General features: G+C 53.7%; 1 protein-coding gene across 4 annotated transcripts in view; it reads left to right on the top strand.

Moving 5' to 3' along the window:
• Ece1 (endothelin converting enzyme 1) overlaps positions 1–18,853 on the top strand; it is an 87,609-nt gene that overhangs the window by 35,325 nt on the left and 33,431 nt on the right. The window contains exons 2-4 of one of the 4 annotated variants that reach the window (XM_048350409.1): positions 5,179–5,182; positions 6,095–6,181; positions 13,257–13,398. In XM_048350409.1, the coding sequence (XP_048206366.1) occupies positions 6,095–6,181; positions 13,257–13,398 (229 nt within the window). In that variant the 5' untranslated portion in view covers positions 5,179–5,182. Of the gene's footprint in view, positions 1–5,178; positions 5,183–5,791; positions 5,928–6,037; positions 6,182–13,256; positions 13,399–18,853 lie in introns of those variants that run through there. The other 3 variants (XM_048350407.1, XM_048350406.1, XM_048350405.1) reach the window with 3 other exon arrangements.

Below are 18,853 nucleotides of genomic sequence, written 5' to 3'. Positions count from 1 at the left end.
GGGAAGAAGGCCGAGGGTGGTGGGGGTACAGTGGGCCACAGCTGGAAGTGCGTTAGGAAGCTAACCACGGACACTGCTGCGGCTCCAGTGTGCGTGTGAGGAGATGGAAGACGAGGCTGGAGAGGGGCCGGAAGCCAGATCCCAGGATGTGGGGAGGAGGAGGAGGAGGAGGAGGAAATTGAAGCTGTGCCAGGCTAATGGTCTTCATTCTGCCAGCTTCAAGGAGTTGATCTTGGAGCAAGAGAGTGACTGGATCTTATCAGCTCATCTAGAAAATTCTGTCTGAGCTGTCCCGGAGATGAAGGGTGGGGAACCTGCAGTTGGAGGGAGATCCAGGAGGCCCGGGAAGGGGAACCAAGGATGGCTTCCCAAGGGGCAGAGCCTCGGGGGCCTGGACAGAGGCCAGAGCTGGCTGGAGGGGACAGAAGCTGGTCATCAGGGTGGTGAGTGCCCCCCGGAAGAGGACTGAGAGGTTGCTGGAAAGCTTGGGGGCCGGGGCACGGGCTGGGCTCTGCCATGGGCCGCAGTTGGCAGCACCAGGTCGGAGTTTCAGCACCTCCCAGGGCCCGGGTAGGCGCCTCAGCTCGACCAGCTCCCTGCATGTGTAAGCCAGTCCTCCAGGCACTGGAGTACAGACCAGACAGGCTGGCTCACTGGCGGGCACGGCCGCTGCTTCTCAAAGGAGCAGTGACCGTCTTGACTCCCCACACGCGCCCTGCGTCCCCAGCCTCCCGTGCCTCCTCCTCAGGCCCCCCTGCCTCCAACACCTACCCACCTCCCTCTTTCTGTGCTCAGGCCTCCAACTCCAGTGGAGCCCTCAGTGATAGTCCCCTTTCCTATTCCCCACAGCCCAGGAGGAGAGGGCTGTGGGCCCCCCCCCCAGAAAAAAAAAAAGAAAGAAAAGGAGAGGAGGGTAAGGGGAAAAGAGAAGACCCAAGGCTGGGTCTGCACACTCTGTTTCTCCAGAGCCTCAGGCCCTTTGTCTATGAAAAGGGGTTGTGATTTGTCCAGCAGGGGGGGTCATAGACAAAAGTAAGATAAGGGAGGGGTTGGAGGTGTGGCTCAGTGGGAAGCCAAAGTGACAGGTACTGAGTTTGAGTTTTGGTCTCAACCTAAAAAAAAAAAAAAAGGGAGGCGGGGGGGGGGGGGGGCGGGTGCTGGGAATGTGGCTTAGCTGTAGAGTGCTTGTGTAGCATGCATGAAGCCCTGGGTTCGATTCCTCAGCACCACATAAACAGAAAACACTGGAAGTGGTGCTGTGGCTCAAGTGGCAGAGTGCTAGCCTTGAGCAAAAAGAAGCCAGGGACAGTGCTAAGGCTGAGTCCCAAGCCCCAGGACTGGCAAAAAAAAAGGGGGGCGGTGAGAGGAGGGGGGAGGGAGAAAGGGGGGGTGGGGGAGATAATAAAAGAGCCAGCAGTTTACTGATTGATGGGATGGATGGCCAAATGTATGTGTGTCTGTGTGTGTTTGGTGTTGGTCCTGAGGCTTGAACTCAGGGCCTGGGTGCTGTCCCTGAGCATCTTTTGCTCAAAACTAGTCTTGAGCAACAGAGCCACAGCGCCACTTGCGGCTTTTTCTGAGTAGTTTATTGGAGATAGGAGTCTCATGGGCTCTCTAGCCCAGCTGGCTTCGAACCTCCTGAGTAACGGGGTCACAGGGGAAAGCCACCAGCGCGCGCGCACACACACACACACACACACATGCACGTGTGCACACACATCTGAACTTTTATTTTAGAGCAGTTTTAGGGCAAATGATTGGGAAGGTAGTGCAAGTATTCTTATGCCCCACTCCTGATTTCCTGTACTACTAACAGGTGACTCATCTGCCACAGTTAATGAACTAATAATTGACAACGTTGTTGCTAACTCACCATCCTCTTGCCTCGGCTTCTTCCCACATGCTATGATTACAGGTATATGCCACCACAGTCAGCTACTTGGTGCAGATTTCTTCAGCTGGCACCTCATGCTCTGTCTGATCCACCTGGGATCCCACACGTGACATTTGGTCATTTTTGTCTCCTTAGGCTCTTTGGCTGTTTCTCCACCTCCCTTAGTTTTGATGACCTTCTAGTCAAGTGTTTTGTAAGATTTCCCCTTCGTGGGGATTTGCCTGACGCTTGTGTCGTGATCAGAACTTGGGTCACATTCACAAACCTTGAGGAGGAGAGCTATAGAGGTAGAGCACCTCTTTCCACAGCTTATATTTGACTTAACTGCTTGGACACAGACATTGTCACCTAGGGTCCCAGCCAATCACAGGAGCCAGAAGCCAGAAGTGACAAGTACTTGGCCACCCCTGTTAGGAAAATGGAGGAGAAAGGAAGGAAAGAATCCATTCAGCTCCCAAGGATCTGAAGCTGAGATACAATATGGACACAGCTCAAAAGGGGTGTCTGCCATGGCACACTCAGAGCTTTTCTTGCAGGAGGGACACCAGTACCTCTGTTTTCAGCAAACCAACCACAAGAGCCTTAAAGTGACCAATGGTGTCTGGCAACAGGGACAGGCCTGGGAACCCCCCTTCCCCAGGCCACTGGACCTTCATTGGCAGCACACAAGTGTTTATAACCGCTTCTTTCTTTCCCTGTGGTGGGGTTTCCAAAGCTGGCACCACACACCCTCTCTGCTTTGTCTCACTTTCCCTGTGCGGCAGGGACTTGGGGACAGCATGGCCATTCCACAGGGAGCTGTGGTTCCTCCTTCTCCCCTTTTCCCCTGAGCCAAGTCCTGCTCAAGAACGCCAGGCCACATTGCTCCCCAAGCCTCCCCTCAAAGCCTGCAGTTCGCCTTCCCTGCAGCTTGTGTGCTTGCTTGTGGGCAGGGTGTGGCACCCACAACCACAAATGAGGCCATTAAGGAAAACAAGTGCCCGCCCATCCTGTCTTGCCAGCCCAAGTGTCTGGTCTTCCAGGGCACCCACTGAAGAAGCAGCCCTGCCTACCACAGCTCCAGGACTCAGGTTCAAGGCCCACCTCTGGCTCTTGGGAGCTGTGTTGGCCTGACTTAGAAGACTGCTTAATGAAGCCAGGTTGCGCAGGCCTGGAGCCTCCCATGTAGACTTCCTGATTTCCAGTGTAGAGACAGAGAGGGGCAAGTTGTCCTTTGCTGAAGCTTCCATGGAGATGAGGACTGTGGCCTGAGAGGAATGGGGCCCTGGAGGGCAGGAGGGGCACAGAGCAGCTGTGCCCTGCCTATGGGTAGAAGAGTCACCTGCCAGGCCTGCCCAGGTGGCTGTGGGCACCCAAGTAGATGAGCAGCAGAGGCCTGGGGTGCTGAGATGGCTGGGACATAGCTTCTATATCACTTCAGAATCCCAGGCAGCATTGCAGGCAGGGGCCCTGCTTCTGTGACCGACTCACACACAGTTCTGTATCTCACCATCCAGACCCGCAGTGGGGTCCGTGTGGCTATGGGGGACCTACCATGGCCCTGATCCCTTGCTCCAGCCACAGCCTCTGCCTTTGGGTCGCCCCGGTCTAGAGTGTTCCCTATGGCAGCACAGGGGACCGTGGGGACACTGGGGAAAGCAGAGAGGATGCTGAGAGAGGATGGGAGGTGGTCAGGAGTGCTTTATAAACTAAGGAGGAGCCACTGCTCATCCTCCTGGCCTGTGCCTCAGTTTCACCCTCCAGAAAAGGGGCCAGTGGTTCCTGTGTCCAGGGCATGGTATGGCTTGGGGAGGGGAGATGGGAGTAAAGAACTGACAAATGCCTGTCACCAAGGTGCCTGGGAGGTGTTGGGCGAACCCAAATGCTTTGTCTCATTCATGTGTCACTTAATGCAGCCAAGGGTCATGTTAGGACAAAAACAAACTGTAACCCAGAGATGAACGAAGCAGCTGGTGCCCTTCCGTCCCCTTGAGGAGGAGGATGGGGAGGCTCGGGATCTCTCACCTGCTGCCTCCGCAGGACCTCTGTCCCTGGGACACATGTCCCTTATTCTCAGCAGGACAAAACACCAGAGAACTTATGAATATTCAAGAGATCCTCCCCTCCCACCACCACCACTTGTTGAGCTCCCTGTGTCTCTGCTGGGGTGGGAATAAACCAGAGAGGCCCCAGCTGCTGCTATTAAAGCTCCATGGTGGGGACAGGGAGAAAGCTAGATAATAAAGACATAAATATATCAACAGAAAAAATTAACAGAAGGCTGTGGTGGTGTATGCCTGCAATCTCAGCACAGGGGAGGCGGAGGCAGGAGGCTGGTGACTGAGGCCAGCCTGAGCTACATGTGGAGATTCAACAAAACAAATGGTTTCAGAGCTGCAGTGGATATTTTAAAGGAAACCAGGCCAGCAACTGTCGGGGAGGGTGTGGGCCGCTAGTTAGGGTAGGCGGACACTTCAGGAGGCGCTATTTAAGCTGAGATCTAAGATAGGGGCTGGCTTGTGGAGGGAGCAGGGATGAGGAAAAAAATGTCCCAGGTGGAGGGAGCAGCAGTCACAAAGGTCTTGGGGGGCAACCTGGGGCATCTGAGGGACTGAGTAAAAGCCAAAGAGGTTGTCTGGGGTCTGGGCAAGTGAGTGGGGGCAAAGGTGAGGAGCATCAGGAATGAGCAGGACCTTGAGGATCTGGTAAAGGGAATGGGGGGGGGGAAGGGGAGGCAAGTGCACCGAGGGCTTTTAAGCATGTGGTGGCAAAAAAAAAAAAAAAAGATTTTGTTTCTAGAAGCTGGCACTGGGTACAGTGGGCTTCAGTGACAGGGGTGGCAGCTAGGAGCCACCCTTCTCTCAAATCCTAAGGCCTCACTATCCCAGGCTGCCTGGGCTCACGTGTGTGTGGCTCTGAGTGAGTGTGAGATGGGGTAGAAGTACACTTTGGAGTGCTGAATGGGGTGTTCAAGCACAGATTGGAGTTTTACTAGAAATGGAGTGCCAGCTTCTGGATTTGGCCTCCTGGGGTAGGCGGGGGGGGGGGGGGGTCCTAGGGCCCAGAGTCCCTGACACACACCTTACAGCAGAGCAGGTCCTCCTGTGTGGGGTCCCAGGAGAGGCCTGGGGGAGGTGGAGACCAAGGTCATATCCCAGGGTGGTTTTTAGGTTTGTGTTGACACACTGGCTTTGGTCTACCTAAAAGCATCTAGGTCTTGTTTGCTTGCTTGCTTTTGTGGTGCTCGACGGTTGGAGGCATCAGGATGGAACTAAGTGCTCTGCCACTGAAGTACAACCCCGAAGTGAAGTTCCTTTATGAACCTGGATTAAAGACTCCTGAGCTTGAGCCTGGCACCAGTGGTTCACACCTGTAATCCTAGCTACTCAGGAGGCTGAGATCTGAGGATCACTGTTCAAAGCCAGCCTGGGCAGCAAAGTCCATGAGACTCTTATCTCCAATAAACTACTAAAAAAAAAAAAAAAAAAAAAAAAAAGTGGACTTGGCACCCTGGCTCAAGTAGTAGAGTAAGCCCTAGCCTTGAGCAAAAAGAAGCTCAGGGACCAAGCCCAGGCCCAGAGTTCAAGCCCCAGGACTGACAAAACAAAAAACCCACCTCCTGAGCTGGAGGGAAAGGGAGACCAGAAGTGGGTGGGGGCTGTCATTTCTGGTCCAGTCTTTGGCCCTCTAGTTTCCTGGCTTGATGGAGGAGGCCCCATGACCCTGCTAAGGTCCGACGGTGGGGAGGGGGGGGCGGGGTAGACTTGGCTGTGCTTGGCTTCTGGGACCTTCTCTTCTGGAACCTGCCACAGGACAGGGAGGGCAAGGCTTCTTTGGGAGGGGGTTTCGGCGCCACTTCCTGCCCACCAGGGTGTCGTGGGGCCGGGCTCGGGGCTGCGGATCTTAGGGGATTTGGGGGGAGCCACGCCCACCAGGCCCCGCCCGCCCCAGGCTGGTGCGCCCAGGCCGTGGCAGCGCGGGACCCCCGGGACGGGACGGGACGAGACGCGAGGCAGCGCTCGGGGCTCGTGGTCGCCGCCCCCGGTGGCTGCGGGTGAGGCGGGCGGGGCGGGGAGGGGACGGGGCGGGGAGGGGACCCAGTTCAGGGGCCGATCTCAGTCTCTGGTGGCCTGGCCGGGGCGGGGCGCCGGGCCGCTTCCCCGTTCGGGCGCGCGCACCATGGAGGCGCTGAGGGAGTCCGTGTTGCACTTGGCTTTGCAGATGTCGACCTACAAACGGGCCACGCTGGACGAGGAAGACCTGGTGGACTCGCTGTCCGAGGGCGAGGTGTACCCCAACGGCCTGCAGGTAGGAGCCCCGCCGTCCCCGCCGGGCATGCGCACTCGTGCCGCCCCGCCCCCACCGTCCCTGCGGGGGTGGGGGGGGGGGCGGCATGGGTTGCTGAGCACCCCAGGCTCTGGGCCAGGCAAGGACCTGTGCAGCAGGGCCCCTGAGGGCCATGCCCACCAGATAGATCCCCCTGGCCACCTGCCTGAGGGCTACAGCCCAGATGGGGGTGGAAGCCCCTTTCTGACCACCCATGGCCTTTCCACAGTCCCCAGGCCTCATCCCTGGGCGGTCCCTGCATCCCTGGGCCCTGCCTGCAGCCCTGGGGACCAGGAGCATTGCCCCCCTAGGGAGGAGTCATTGCCCTCCCCCTACCCCCTCCCCAGAATTCCCCGGAATTCCCTGCAGGGAGGAATCCCAGCAGGGCCTCCTCTCTGCCCCCTTGCAGTCCACTCAGGAAACCTAGGTCCTGTCTTCCAGGGACCCATCTGGTGGGACCTGGAGGCAGAGCAGAGTTCTGGCCAGGTCCCGAGCTCCAGGTGGGGTTTAGCCTCAGACAGGTGGGTGGCAAGAGTTGGAAATGAGAACACCCAAGGCCCTGTGATGCCAGCCTAAAAAGAGGGACCCAGACCCAGTCCCAGGGACCCCTCTTCCCAGGAGGACTTGTGTTAGGTAGAACCAGGGAAGGATGGAGGAGACAATCCAGGTAAGCTTAGAGCTGGAGTTTAAATACTCACAAAGGAAGCAGCACAAATTGAGTGTACGTCCTCCCAGGCCAGTTAAATAGGCCAGGGAGAGTCTAACTCCCCATCCAGTTCTCCCCTCCTCTGGATCCTCCCTGAAATATGGCACCCCCACCTAAATCATCCCACTCAATGTCAGCACCCTCACCAAGATCTGCGGGACCTCTTCTCCATGTACAGATGAGGACACTGAGACCCAGAGAGGGATGACACCTCACCTTAGGTCAGGCTCAGGGCTGTGAGTGACAATATAAACCCAGGCCATCTAGAGCCTCTTTTTCCTAAGAGGCCAAATCCAACAGGAAATTATTTTTCTGTGGTAAGCATTTTCCTTTCACAAATCAAAACAGAATCTAATCAGCAATCTTTTCCAGTCTCATCTTCCACAGCAGGTTCTAAATATATCATCTCGGAAGCATCTCAGAATTCACAACAAAATTAATATGCCTTGTTATTGTTGTGACAGCCACCCGCTTGGGTTCACAGACCTTTTAGATCAACTTGAGTGCCTCCTCCCGGGGGGATCCAGGCAGAGCACAAGGAGCCCACTTTCCAAGCCGGGGACTGAGTGTGAATTCTAACTCCCCTCTTGGCCCTGGGCAAGCTGAGTCTCTGTCCTGATTTCCTCATCTGTAAGATAGGGTGAAAAGAAGGTGGACGTCATGTATACCATGGGGGTTGTGAGGACATTGTTGTTTTGGGACCTGTGAGGTAAGGGCTGGCATAGCCTGTGTTACAGATGACAAAGCTGAGGGACAGAGAAAGGTTAGGGACATTCCTGTGGTCACATTACTGTTGTGTGGGTCGAAATATTCAGTATTGGTGTCCCCACGCCAAGCTGCCCAACTGGATTTATTTTTCATTTTCCATACAGAAGAAGCCAAAAATGTTACCCAAGGTTTGGGGGCATTTTTGTGGGTACCTGCTTGGCTTGTTCAGAGCCTCCCGGATTCCCCAGAGCAAATGTCAGCAAGCCAGTGCTTGCTTTGCTGAGACTCAAAACCACTTCGACTTACAAGCCTGTGCTCTTTTTCTGCCTTTCCTTTCTTTTCCTTTTTTTCTTGGGGTGATATTGGGATTTGAACTTAGGACTTTGTACTTGTTAGGCAAGTGCTCAGCCACTTGAACCAATCTTCCAGCCTTTTTTTTTTTTTGCCAGTCCTGGGCCTTGGACTCAGGGCCTGAGCACTGTCCCTGGCTCCTTTTTGCTCAAGGCTAGCACTCTACTACTTGAGCCACAGCGCCACTTCTGGCTGTTTTCTATATATGTGGTGCTGGGGAATCGAACCCAGGGTTTCATGTATACAAGGCAAGCACTCTTGCCACTAGGCCAGATTCCCAGGCCTTTTTTCCAGCCCTTTTTGTTTTAGTTCTTTTTCAGATAGAGCCTCACACTTTGTACCTGAGTCAGCCTCCACAACCCTACCCTATACCTCACACTAGCTGGAATTACAGCTATGCACCACCATACCTGGCTTGTTTGTGGAAAATAAGTCTCACTACCTTATTTTCTTTTGCCCAGGTTTCAAACCTACATATTCTCCATCATCTTCCCCCGAGAGAAAGAAAGAGGCTAGATACTTAAATTCCTAGCCGTGATTTTCTTGTGTCTTGGTACCGTGCTTGGGGGCTGTCTTTGGAGGTCAGTGTTGGAGACAGGCAAGACTTCCCTACCTCCCAGGAGGTACTTCCAACCCTGTCCACCAGCCATCCAATACACTCCGGCCTGCAGCTCCTAGACTCTGAAGGGGCCACATTTGGGGCCTTATTTCAGCTCCCTAGTTTTAGGGAAGGGAGGTTGAGGCCCAGAGGCTGCCTTGGGACATTCAGCAGGATCTTAGCTGACCTCTGACTTCCCAGGTTCTCCAGCTTTCTCCATGTGCCTCCGTGTTACTTCTGGAAAATATAGAGGGAGCTAGGGAGCACCTCGAAATACAGACTGTGAGCTCCCCATGACAGGAAATGCGTTCAGCTGTCACCAGTCATCGGAGGTGAGGCACATCGCAGGTGGCAGGCAAGACCCAGTCAGAGGTGGGAGAATGAGAGGACATTAGGACTTTGCTCCATGCTCATCCTGGTGACCTCAGCCCAAAGGCTACCTCATGGAAACTTTACTGGAAGACACTTCCCCAAACCGACACCCTCCCAAGTGGGGAGGCCAAGCTGTCACGGTCTGCCTGCTTTGAAAGGCTGGCTCTCAGACAGGCAGGCCAGTCCCCTGCCAGCCCTCACGCGGCTGGGCTTCTGGGCTGTAGGGGGTGGGCTCCTCGCCAAACCCTTGGCAGGCGACTCCTGCTCCCTGCAGCCCAGGTTGCTGGGGGGCCTGGCAATGACTCAGAGAGCTCTTACTTTCCCTCTAGACCCAACCTGACTCAGAAACCTAGCCGAGCCTGCCTCCCACCCCTGTTCTCCTGCTGGCCTTTGGGGGCCCCCCTGGCCAGAGCCCATCTTCACCTGCAAAACTTGTTCTTGCTGCAGGCCTAGGTGAGCCAAGCTCTCACTTCTGTAACCGAATATTTATCCCCGGTGAGTGCTTTCATTCCCTGGCTGTGGGAACCCTGGGTGCTTTCTTTCCCTCCTCCTGTCTCTGAATGTCTCTCACTCTCCTGGTTTTGTTTTGGTTTTGGTTCCTTACTTGTCTTTGGAGAGCACCCCTTTCTCTCTTGTTCTTGTTTGCTCTCCCCCCTTAGATGGCAAGAAGCAGAAAATAAAGTTCCCAGCAAGCTGGGCATCTATGGTCCCCAGTATCCGTTCTGCTTCTCGGGCCACAGCCACTTCCCACTTACATCTCCCCAGATGGATCAGGCGGCTCGCCACCTAATTCTCCACATAACTGCAACCCCCCGCCCCACATCTGCCCTGATTGATGTGGCCTCATTTCCAAAAGGAATTCAAGAAAGTATTCACGTCCCCACTCATGACCGTGACCTTGTCTCGTGGGCTCATCTCCATCCCTATAAGGGAGGAAGGGCAGGTAATGGTAAACACCAGAGCAGTACCCCAAGAACTGGCCAGTATCTCCTGGTCCAAGCCCAGTGCTCCAGGCAACTTCTCCTGCCCTAGGAGCTGTGTTTGCTCTGGATTTATTCTGCCCCCTAGAGATAACACCTTGCATTTGAACTTGCAACAGTCCCAAGTTGAGCAAAGAACACGATGAGGTTCAAGAGTCTGTTCCCAGATGCCATTTGCTACTCTGACTTAGAAGGATGACTTTTTCAATTCAATCTGGGCTTAATTCTAATTTAATTTATAGTGAGCACCATGCGTTTAGGCTCAGCACTTTGCTTGACCTGGAACAATAAGGCTCAGCCCAAGTCTGATGCTCTAGAGTGGCACCCCTGGTGGGGACCAGGCTGCCCTTCTGTCTCTGATATGTCGTGGGACTCCCTCTTCTGCTCCCCTCCTGGAGCTGATAGGACTCCTTAGTCCCAGGGACAGTGTGAGAAGAGAATTACACCACCTAGCAATGGAATGTCAGGCCCGTTCACAAATATTTACTCACTTAGTCTGTGGCTCAGGCCTATAATCCTATCTATTGAAGAGGCTGAGATTTGAGAATCTCAATTCAAAGCCAGCCTGGGCAGGAAAGTCTGTAAGACCCTTACCTTCAGTTAGCCACCAAAAACCCAGAAATGGAGCTGTGGCTCAAATGGCAGAGTGAGAGAACTAAAGGACAGTGCCTAGGCTCTGAGTTCAAGTCCCAATATCAGCTCACACGTGCGCGCGCGCACACACACACACATACATATACACACACAATTATTAGCTGCTGTTAGGGCCTTTCTCCTCCCCTGCCTCCTGTCCCTTCTTCCATTTTTTGCCTTCTGTGTCTTCCCTCTCTCCTTTACCTCTCCAGACACCCGTACTCCTGGCTGTCACCCTGTCCCTCTCACCAAGCCAATAAAGTGAGTCCCTGCCCACCCCCTTTCCAGTGTGTCCTTCAGCTCTCTGGAGTGCCAGGCAGAGGGTGCCCCTCATCCAAGGTCACTCTGCTTCCTGTTCCCTGTGAGCTGAGCCCAGCACTCCAGATGACTTTTCTTGGCTAGGGGAGCACCAGAGGTCATGAGGAGGAGGGGGAGGAAGAGAGGGACTGAGAAAGTCCTGGGGCAGAAGGATGGACAGGCAAAGGGACATGTGCATGGCAGCACCTGCCCCAAGTCCTTGGGGCCCTTCTGAATACTAGGGCCCAGGGCAAGGTGAGGGAGACATTGATGTCCTTGGTGAACTTCTAGGGTGCTGGGTATGCACTTGAGCATCACCCCAGTCTTTCTGCACCAGGCTGTCATATGAAAGTTTTCTTTCTTTCTTTCTTTTTTTCTTCCAGTCCTGGGGCTTGAACTCAGGGCCTGAGCACTGTCCTTGGCTTCTTTTTGCTCAAGGCTAGCACTCTACCTCTTGAGCCACAGCACCACTTCTGGCTTTTGCTATATTTGTGGTGCTGAGGAATTGAACCCAGGGTTTTGTGCATGCAAGGCTAGCACTCTACCACTAAGCCACCTTCCCAGCCCCATGTGAAAGTTTTAACTAAGGAGAGTAGTGTTGAGAAGCTTTGCTTCTTCTAGTTGTAGGAAACTTCTGGGGGGGGGGGGTGGCAGGCAGGCTCCCTCCCTCCACTGTCCTGCTGCTGTGTCCAGAGCCAGCTAGTCTTCCACGGAATGGCCACCAGTTCTCAAGATCCTTGACTCCTTTTTTTTTCCCCATTTCTATTTTTTATTGTTATTATAAAGGTGATGTACAGAGGGGTTACAGTTACCTGTCAGGTGATGAGTATATTTCTTTTTGGACAATGTCACACTCTTTCCTTCTGTCCCCCAGTTTTCCTCTCCTGTCCCCACAATTCCTGCAATTTGTGTGGTTCATTTTCAACACAGTGCCTCCCCTCATGTGTATATCCTGGCTTTTCTTCACTGAAAGTTCTCCTGTCCCCCATTCCCAGTCACGTTCTGCCCACAAGGACACCCAGCCGTGGCCACAGGGCTCTTCCCTAAGATGGCCCCTCACAGGTCCCCATGTGCCAGTGTGAGACTCCCATGGGCTCTGGCGTGGTCTCGGGGCAGCCCTCCTCAGCTAGGTGGGGCAGTGGCAGGTCAGAGCCCCATCCTCTGGCATGCTGTGACAGCCACCTTAGGAGTCTCCCTGCTCCCCTCCTCCTTGCTCCCTCCTAAGTGCTCTTCCCAAAAGACAAATCTGTCTCTCCAGTCCTCAAGAGGAAGCTCGTGTTCCTTAATCTATCTTACAGAGCTCCTTAAACATACAGCCTCTCAGCTTCTGTTTACTCTTCCAGACCCAGCCCAGATTATCATCCCCTTCAGGAAGCCTTCCCTGATTGAACCCCTGTTCATCGCAGCCGTTATCAGCTTTCCATTAGGCTGGGAACAGTTGATAGCAAAGGAGCCTCTTCCCCTCCATGCATGTCCCTGAGTTGGTGTTTGTTCAGGGCAACTCATCGTGAACAAGCCCCGCCTTCTGGAGCTCCTTCTTGCCCTGTGGCCCTGGCTTCTTTCAGGAAATACCTCTTGCAACAGGACCCCTGAGCTGGTTTGGGGTGTGAAGGGCCAGGACTCATAGGTCTGAGTGCTGCTGGTGGGTGTGTCCCTCCTGCACACACACACACACACACACACACACACACACACACACACACACACACCACTTCCCCTCATTGTGCCACCTTTCCTGTTTAGCTAGACTGTGAGGCTGGGGACATTTTTCCTGCCTTAATGTAGCTGCTGCTTGTCTCCTCCAGTATCCCAAACCATATCTCGGATCCAGTGGTGAGATCAAGTAGCCACCGACTTAGATTCAAGTCCCTGCTCTGCCCACTCAGCTCTGTGGTGTGGACTCACCCCTCTGGGTCTCAGTTTTCCCATTTGTAAACAGATGACCAGTAGGCCAGCCCTGGTGGGATGGAGAGGGCTTACTGAGCTCAGCCTGCCCTGCTTGAAGAACACCTGAGCCATAGCCCCGGAGGGCGTGGGGGCTCTGAAGCAGACCCAGCTGGCCGCCCTCTGCATGTCCACAGTCCAAACATCCTGTTCCTTTTTCAGCTCCTTACTGGAGCAGCAAGGAAACGCTGTTGGTCTTTTTTCCCGTCTGCCCATATCGGGTGACACAGAACACACAAGCCCGCCCGCCTGAGTCTCCTGGTGTTTTGAGCAAATCCCAGTTACCGGCTAGGGTGGAGGTTCCGTTCTTGGCTTAGGACTGATTCTGTAGGAACCAGACCACCCCTGAGACGGGAGGCCAGCCCGATGGCTCCCCAGGGCCTAGGCCTGCCCCGGAGCCCCTTCCTCTTGCGATTGGGGGATCACGAGCTCATGTCCTCCCCACTCCTCCTACCTCCTCCCCTGCAGGTGAACTTCCGCAGTCCCCGGAGTGGTCAGCGGTGCTGGGCAGTGCGGACCCCGGTGGAGAGGCGGCTGGTGGTGCTGGTGGCACTTTTGGCAGCAGGATTGGTGGCCTGTCTGGCAGCGCTGGGAATCCAGTACCGGACAAGTAGGTGCTTCTGTGTTTGTGGAGGGCTTATCTCCCCCTGTTCCCCTGTTTTTGTACAGAGGACTTCCGTGCTCAAGCCAAGAAGGCTTCTAGGGACAAGGAAGAAGCCAGACCTGCAGGGCTCAGGGTACTGAGTGCACCCAGCCCTGAGAGGTGGGTGGTACAGAGGTGTTAGAGTCAGAACAGCTGGAGTTCACATCTGAGCCCAGCAGTCCAACAACAGTATGACTTTGGGAAAGTCATGTCCTCCCCCAGAGTCTGCATAGTCTCCCTTTAAGGGGAGAAGCAATGACCAGTGGGGTTTGGCCCTGAGGATGCAATTGTTGGCTTAAGGACTTCTTCAGTCTCAGTTCTGGCACAGGTACTAGGGTGTGGCTGTTGGACCAGGCTGGTGCCAGGCTGCCATCCCTAGGCTAAGTAGGCTTAGCCGAGAGTAGGCTAAGGCTGCCCACTCGGTAGACCAAATGCCGCCTCTGTCCTTTACAGACATGGCCTCATGTCCCTACGGGCTGTGGTTGCTTTCAGTTCTTTTCTAGACTAGGAAACTGAGGCACTGAGGATCTGAGTAGGGCAGCTAGAATTTTCCCACTGGCTCCTTCCAAGGCTCCAGAAGCCTCAAGAGCGCGGCCCCGCCTTCTTGTGTAATCAAGGTTATTCCTGATCACAAGGCATGTCCTTCCTTGTCCAAGGTCTTTGCGCACATGTCTGTCCATCCATCTGCCTGTCCATTCCCCTTGCATGGGCATAGGGTGAATGGGGCCCCTGCGATCCCTCTGTCAGAGCTGGGGCTGCTTCTCTGTGCCCGCCCACTGGAACCAGCCAGCACCCCATTGCTCAGCTAGCACTTATGCAACTGGGAAGATTCAAGTTAAAACCAAGGACAGGGAGGCCAGCCAATTCCAGGGTGTCTCCCTCTCCTGCTCCTGTCCCCAATACCTAGCTTGCTGATGGTCCATCTGGCTGAGCAGCCAAAGAGGGGCTTTGGTTAGGGTCCTGCCCACCGACTTGGCCACTCACCCAACCAGAGAAGCCATGGCTGTGCTGGGCCTTCCCCCCTGTTAAGTTGCTGGTCTGAGGTTGGCCATGCTGGACTGGAGAGAAGAGAGGGCAGGGTCCTTGTTTATGTCATCCTACACCCCTTCTGTGTGGGACACACAGTCAGCTTATCCCACTAGCATTTAGTGAGTGCTTACTCTAGAAATCAGTGATTATTTAACTGACTTTTAAATTTTATTTGTTTATGGTGCAGGTTCTCAGGGCCTGAGCTCTTGTCTCTGAGCTTTTTTTTTTTTTTTTTTTTGGCCAGTCCTGGGCCTTGGACTCAGGGCCTGAGCACTGTCCCTGGCTTCTTCCCGCTCAAGGCTAGCACTCTGCCACTTGAGCCACAGCACCACTTCTGGCCATTTTCTGTATATGTGGTGCTGGGGAATCGAACCTAGGGCCTCGTGTATCCGAGGCAGGCACTCTTGCCACTAGGCTATATCCCCAGCCCCTCTGAGCTTTTTTTTTTTTCTCCTCAAGGCTAGCACTCTACCACTTGAGCCACAGCTTTACTTCCGGCTTTTTGGTGGTTCATTGGAGATAAGAGTCTCAAAGACTTTCCTGCCCTGTCTGGCTTGGAACCATGATCTTCCCATTTGGGAGGCGAGCACTCTTGCCACTAGGCCATATCCCCAGCCCCCCATCTCAGCCTTCTGAGTAGTTAGGATCAACGCGTGAACCACCAGCACCCGGCTCTTTTTTTTTTTTTTTAACTGTATTTTTTTTGTGTGTGTTTTCTTTTTTGGTACTGGGGATCGAACCCAGGACGTTGCACTTGCTAGGCAAGCGCTTTGCCACTGAGCTACATCCCAGCCCCAGCACCCGGCTCTTAACTGACAATTTAATGGGTTATAGGCCCAGCAGGTGCTTAATGCATATTTGACTAAGTAATTACTAGCTTCCAGGCCTTTCACCACACATACTTACATAGTGCCTGGTGCCACAGGCATACAATAACTGAATGAATGACAGAATGGATAAAGGAAGGACTGTGTGTGTGTATGCGTGTGTCTATGCCTGCAGGTGTGTGTGTGCCCATGTGGTGTGTGCTATACCAGCAGGTCATGTGCTGCTGGTCCCACCCTGCTGTTGCCCTCTGGCCTCACATCCTGAGGCGCATTCTGAGCAGCTCACATTCTGAGCAGCCCACCACCAGTCAGAGGGGACCGCTGCCAGCTCTTTGCCGGGGACCTGGGTAGCGGGCAGGATTCCAGCAGCCAGTGTGGCCCTGGGGCTGCCCCTAGAAGCCCTCAAGGGGTTTCTTCCCCAGGGACAGCTCTTCAGGGGTCAGATTCAAAGCAGTTCTGTTGTTGTTGCCAAGGAGGTCCTAAAGGGGGAATGTGGCCCTCTCGCCAGCTGGGGCGGGGCCTCTCCACCTGGGCCTGGGAGGAGAATGTCCTTGTCCCAGGGTGGAGTGGACTAAGCATCAGGTAACTCCTGAGCCACCTGTGAAAGCAGTGGCCACCTGGAATGTGGACAGTGACCTATGACATTGGTCACGTCTGAGCCAACACCAAGCCAGGAAAGCAAGTCCACATCTCTGTCACGTCTGGACACTTAGGATCTTTTGATCTGTCTTCCTGCTACACCCTCCTTTCCAGAAACTTGCAAGTAACTTTGCAAACAACAGCCACCCAAACATGTACCACTCTCAGGAAGCGTTGGCAGCACCTTAGAGGGCGTTAGGGCCAGCCACTGACCAGGCGAGTGGATTTGATCTGGGGTCAGTTCTCGCCTTCTCAGCTGACTCATGCCCCCATCCTGAGGAGATGAGATGGCTGCCACCTCCAGGAGGTGGTCACCGAGTGCTGAGTAAAACACGGCCACTCAGTCGGTCATTTGTTCATTCTACAAACATGTATTAAACAGCTGCCAGATGCCAGGCACAGTGCTGGGCAGGGACGTAGAAAAGCCTGACACCAGCCTTCCACTCAAGCTCGTGTTCTAGTTGGGGAGGTAGCCAGGGAGTTCCCCACACAGGGAAGAGGCACTAGGGAGGTTTCCCTTGAGAGGAGGAGCCCTAAGTGGGGGGCCTGGACCAGTTCATTTGTTAATCAAATCTGCATTAAGCACCTGCTGAGCCAGGACAATATAAAGATCCCTGAGCCTTTACATAGTTAAATAACCAAGCGATCACTGTGTGAGCACTGCCTAGGAGCTGGCTCCTGACTTGAGTTCATTTGTTTTTAAACCCAAGTCCTCTTACTGTCTGTCTCCTGGTTATTTCCTTCAGCCAAGATTTTGCCCAGCTTGACTTCCTGTGGCACAGGGTGTAACAATAGGTATTCTTTTCCCTTTCCAAGTACAATGCTATATCATAATAGTGAATAGACCTTTTCAAACCACACACAAATTCTCTCCCCCCTCCCCCCCATGGTGGTTCTGGCCATCCCCATGGTTGGGACTGGGATATGCAACTATGGCTAAAATGGTATGATCTCAAAATGTTGCAATGAAGCCAGGTGAGCTAGTGCATAGTGTGTGTATGTGTGTATGTGTATGTATAAATATAGATAGACACATACACATATTAGATATATTACACACACACTATTAATGACAGCATCATTCTCTACATCAAAAGGATTGTGTATAGGCTGGGAGGATGGAGTTCAGTGGAGGACCACTTGTCCAGCATTGAGGCTCTGGGCTCAATAGCCCTATAGCACTTGAATGTGCATGCAGGCACACGCACGCACGCACGCACACACACACACACACACACACAATTCTCTGTTCATATACAATACTCCAGTAAATTTTTGTGTGTGTGCTGTTTCTAGGGCTGGAACTCAGGGCCCAGGCACTGTCCCTGAGCTTTTTGCTTAAGGCTAACACTTTACCACTTGAGCCACAGCTCCACTTCTGGCTTTTTGGTGGTTCATTGGAGTTAAAAGTCTTATGGACTTTCCTGCCCAGGCCAGCTTCCAAGTGTGATCCTCAGAACTCAGCCTCTTGAGCAGCTAGGATTTTCAGGTGTGAGCCACCAGCACCTGGCGTGCTCAATACATTTTCACGATGGCAGATTATCTCAACATATAGTCCCCCAGCGTTTCCTCCTGTTTGATGGCCTCTCTGCGCCCTTCCCTGGGGAACTTAGTACTTATCATCAGTGGTGATAAGGTGAAGGACAGACAAGTGAGCCTGGCCCAACTACCCTCTTGGCGAGTGGTGTGCAGCCGAGGGAGGCCAGGACCCCTCTGCTAGCCCTGTCTCCTTCTGGTTTTCTGAACACCAGCCTGAGACCTTCCGACCCGAGCTCTGAGGATGCAGAGAGCCCTGTGTCCAGCCAGAAGCTCAGTCCCTAACTTCTGACAAACTGAGCCTTGGAGAGATAGGGGGTCACTTGTAAGAGGCCCTGAAAGGCAGACAGAGACAGGAAGATAAGGTTTGAACCCAGGTCTGATGGTCTCTAAAGTCACCCCACCCTTGCTTCCCAGTGTGGTAGGGAAACAGATCTTTCATTCCAGCTGCCCCAGCTCCTGGCATGAGATGGCAAAGAGCAAAGAGATGGCACTGAGCTCCCAGCTCCCACACAGCTGGGTGACCTTGTTCCAGTCACTCCCTCAATGCTTTCTTTCCTGGGGTTGGCTGGTTTGTACCAGACCTGTGGCTTGAACTCAGGGCCTGGGCACTGTCGTTGAGAATTTTTTTTTTTTTAATCAAGGCTAGTGCTCTGAACCACATCTTCACTTCTAACTTTTTTGGTGCTTAGTTGGGAATATGTCTCTTGGACTTTCCTGCTCGGCTGGCTTCAAACCATGATCCTCAGATCTCAGCCTTCTGAGTAGTTAGGATTACAGGCGTGAACCACGAGCACTCGGAAGCTTTCTGGTCTTAATGCATGAATATTATAGCCACATCTGATGCTGAGGTGGAGGTAGAGAACGGTGAGCATGTGAGAACAGTGTGTGTGCAGAGTTGTGTCAGAGGCTGTGCAGAATTGTGTCAGGGAGCAGCCTCTGCTGTCACTTTGCCGCTAGGCTTGGTTCCTCAGTTCTGCAGAGTCAGGCTTGGCCTCCCAGCTCAGCCAAACCTCTGGAGAGCCATCTGTGACTCTGGTCTCCTGAGCAGCCTTGAGGCTGGGGATTCAAACCATTCCTCATGTCTCTAGCAAACTGGTCACTTAGGTTTCCTGTTTGTCTTTTCAAATGGTACTAGGATTTGGACACAGGGCCTTCGCTTTTGCTTTGTTTGAAGACTTACTGAGACAACAGATTCCTACAATATTCTCAGGAGAAATGGTGTTTCCTGGCTCCTCCCCTGTCCACCTTGTCTCCCTATGTCCCAGTTTATCTCACCCACTTGGCACAGAGTCAGTGTTCACTCTGTTTTGGGTAAAATGAATGGCAGTTTCTCCTACTGTTATCTTCTGACTCTTACATGTGTGTGTGTCCTTGGATGAATTATTAGC

Source organism: Perognathus longimembris, chromosome 7 (assembly GCF_023159225.1).
Source record: "Perognathus longimembris pacificus isolate PPM17 chromosome 7, ASM2315922v1, whole genome shotgun sequence".
In the NCBI taxonomy this organism is placed as follows: Eukaryota; Metazoa; Chordata; class Mammalia; order Rodentia; family Heteromyidae; genus Perognathus; species Perognathus longimembris.
This window is presented reverse-complemented; position numbering and strand designations above follow the sequence as displayed.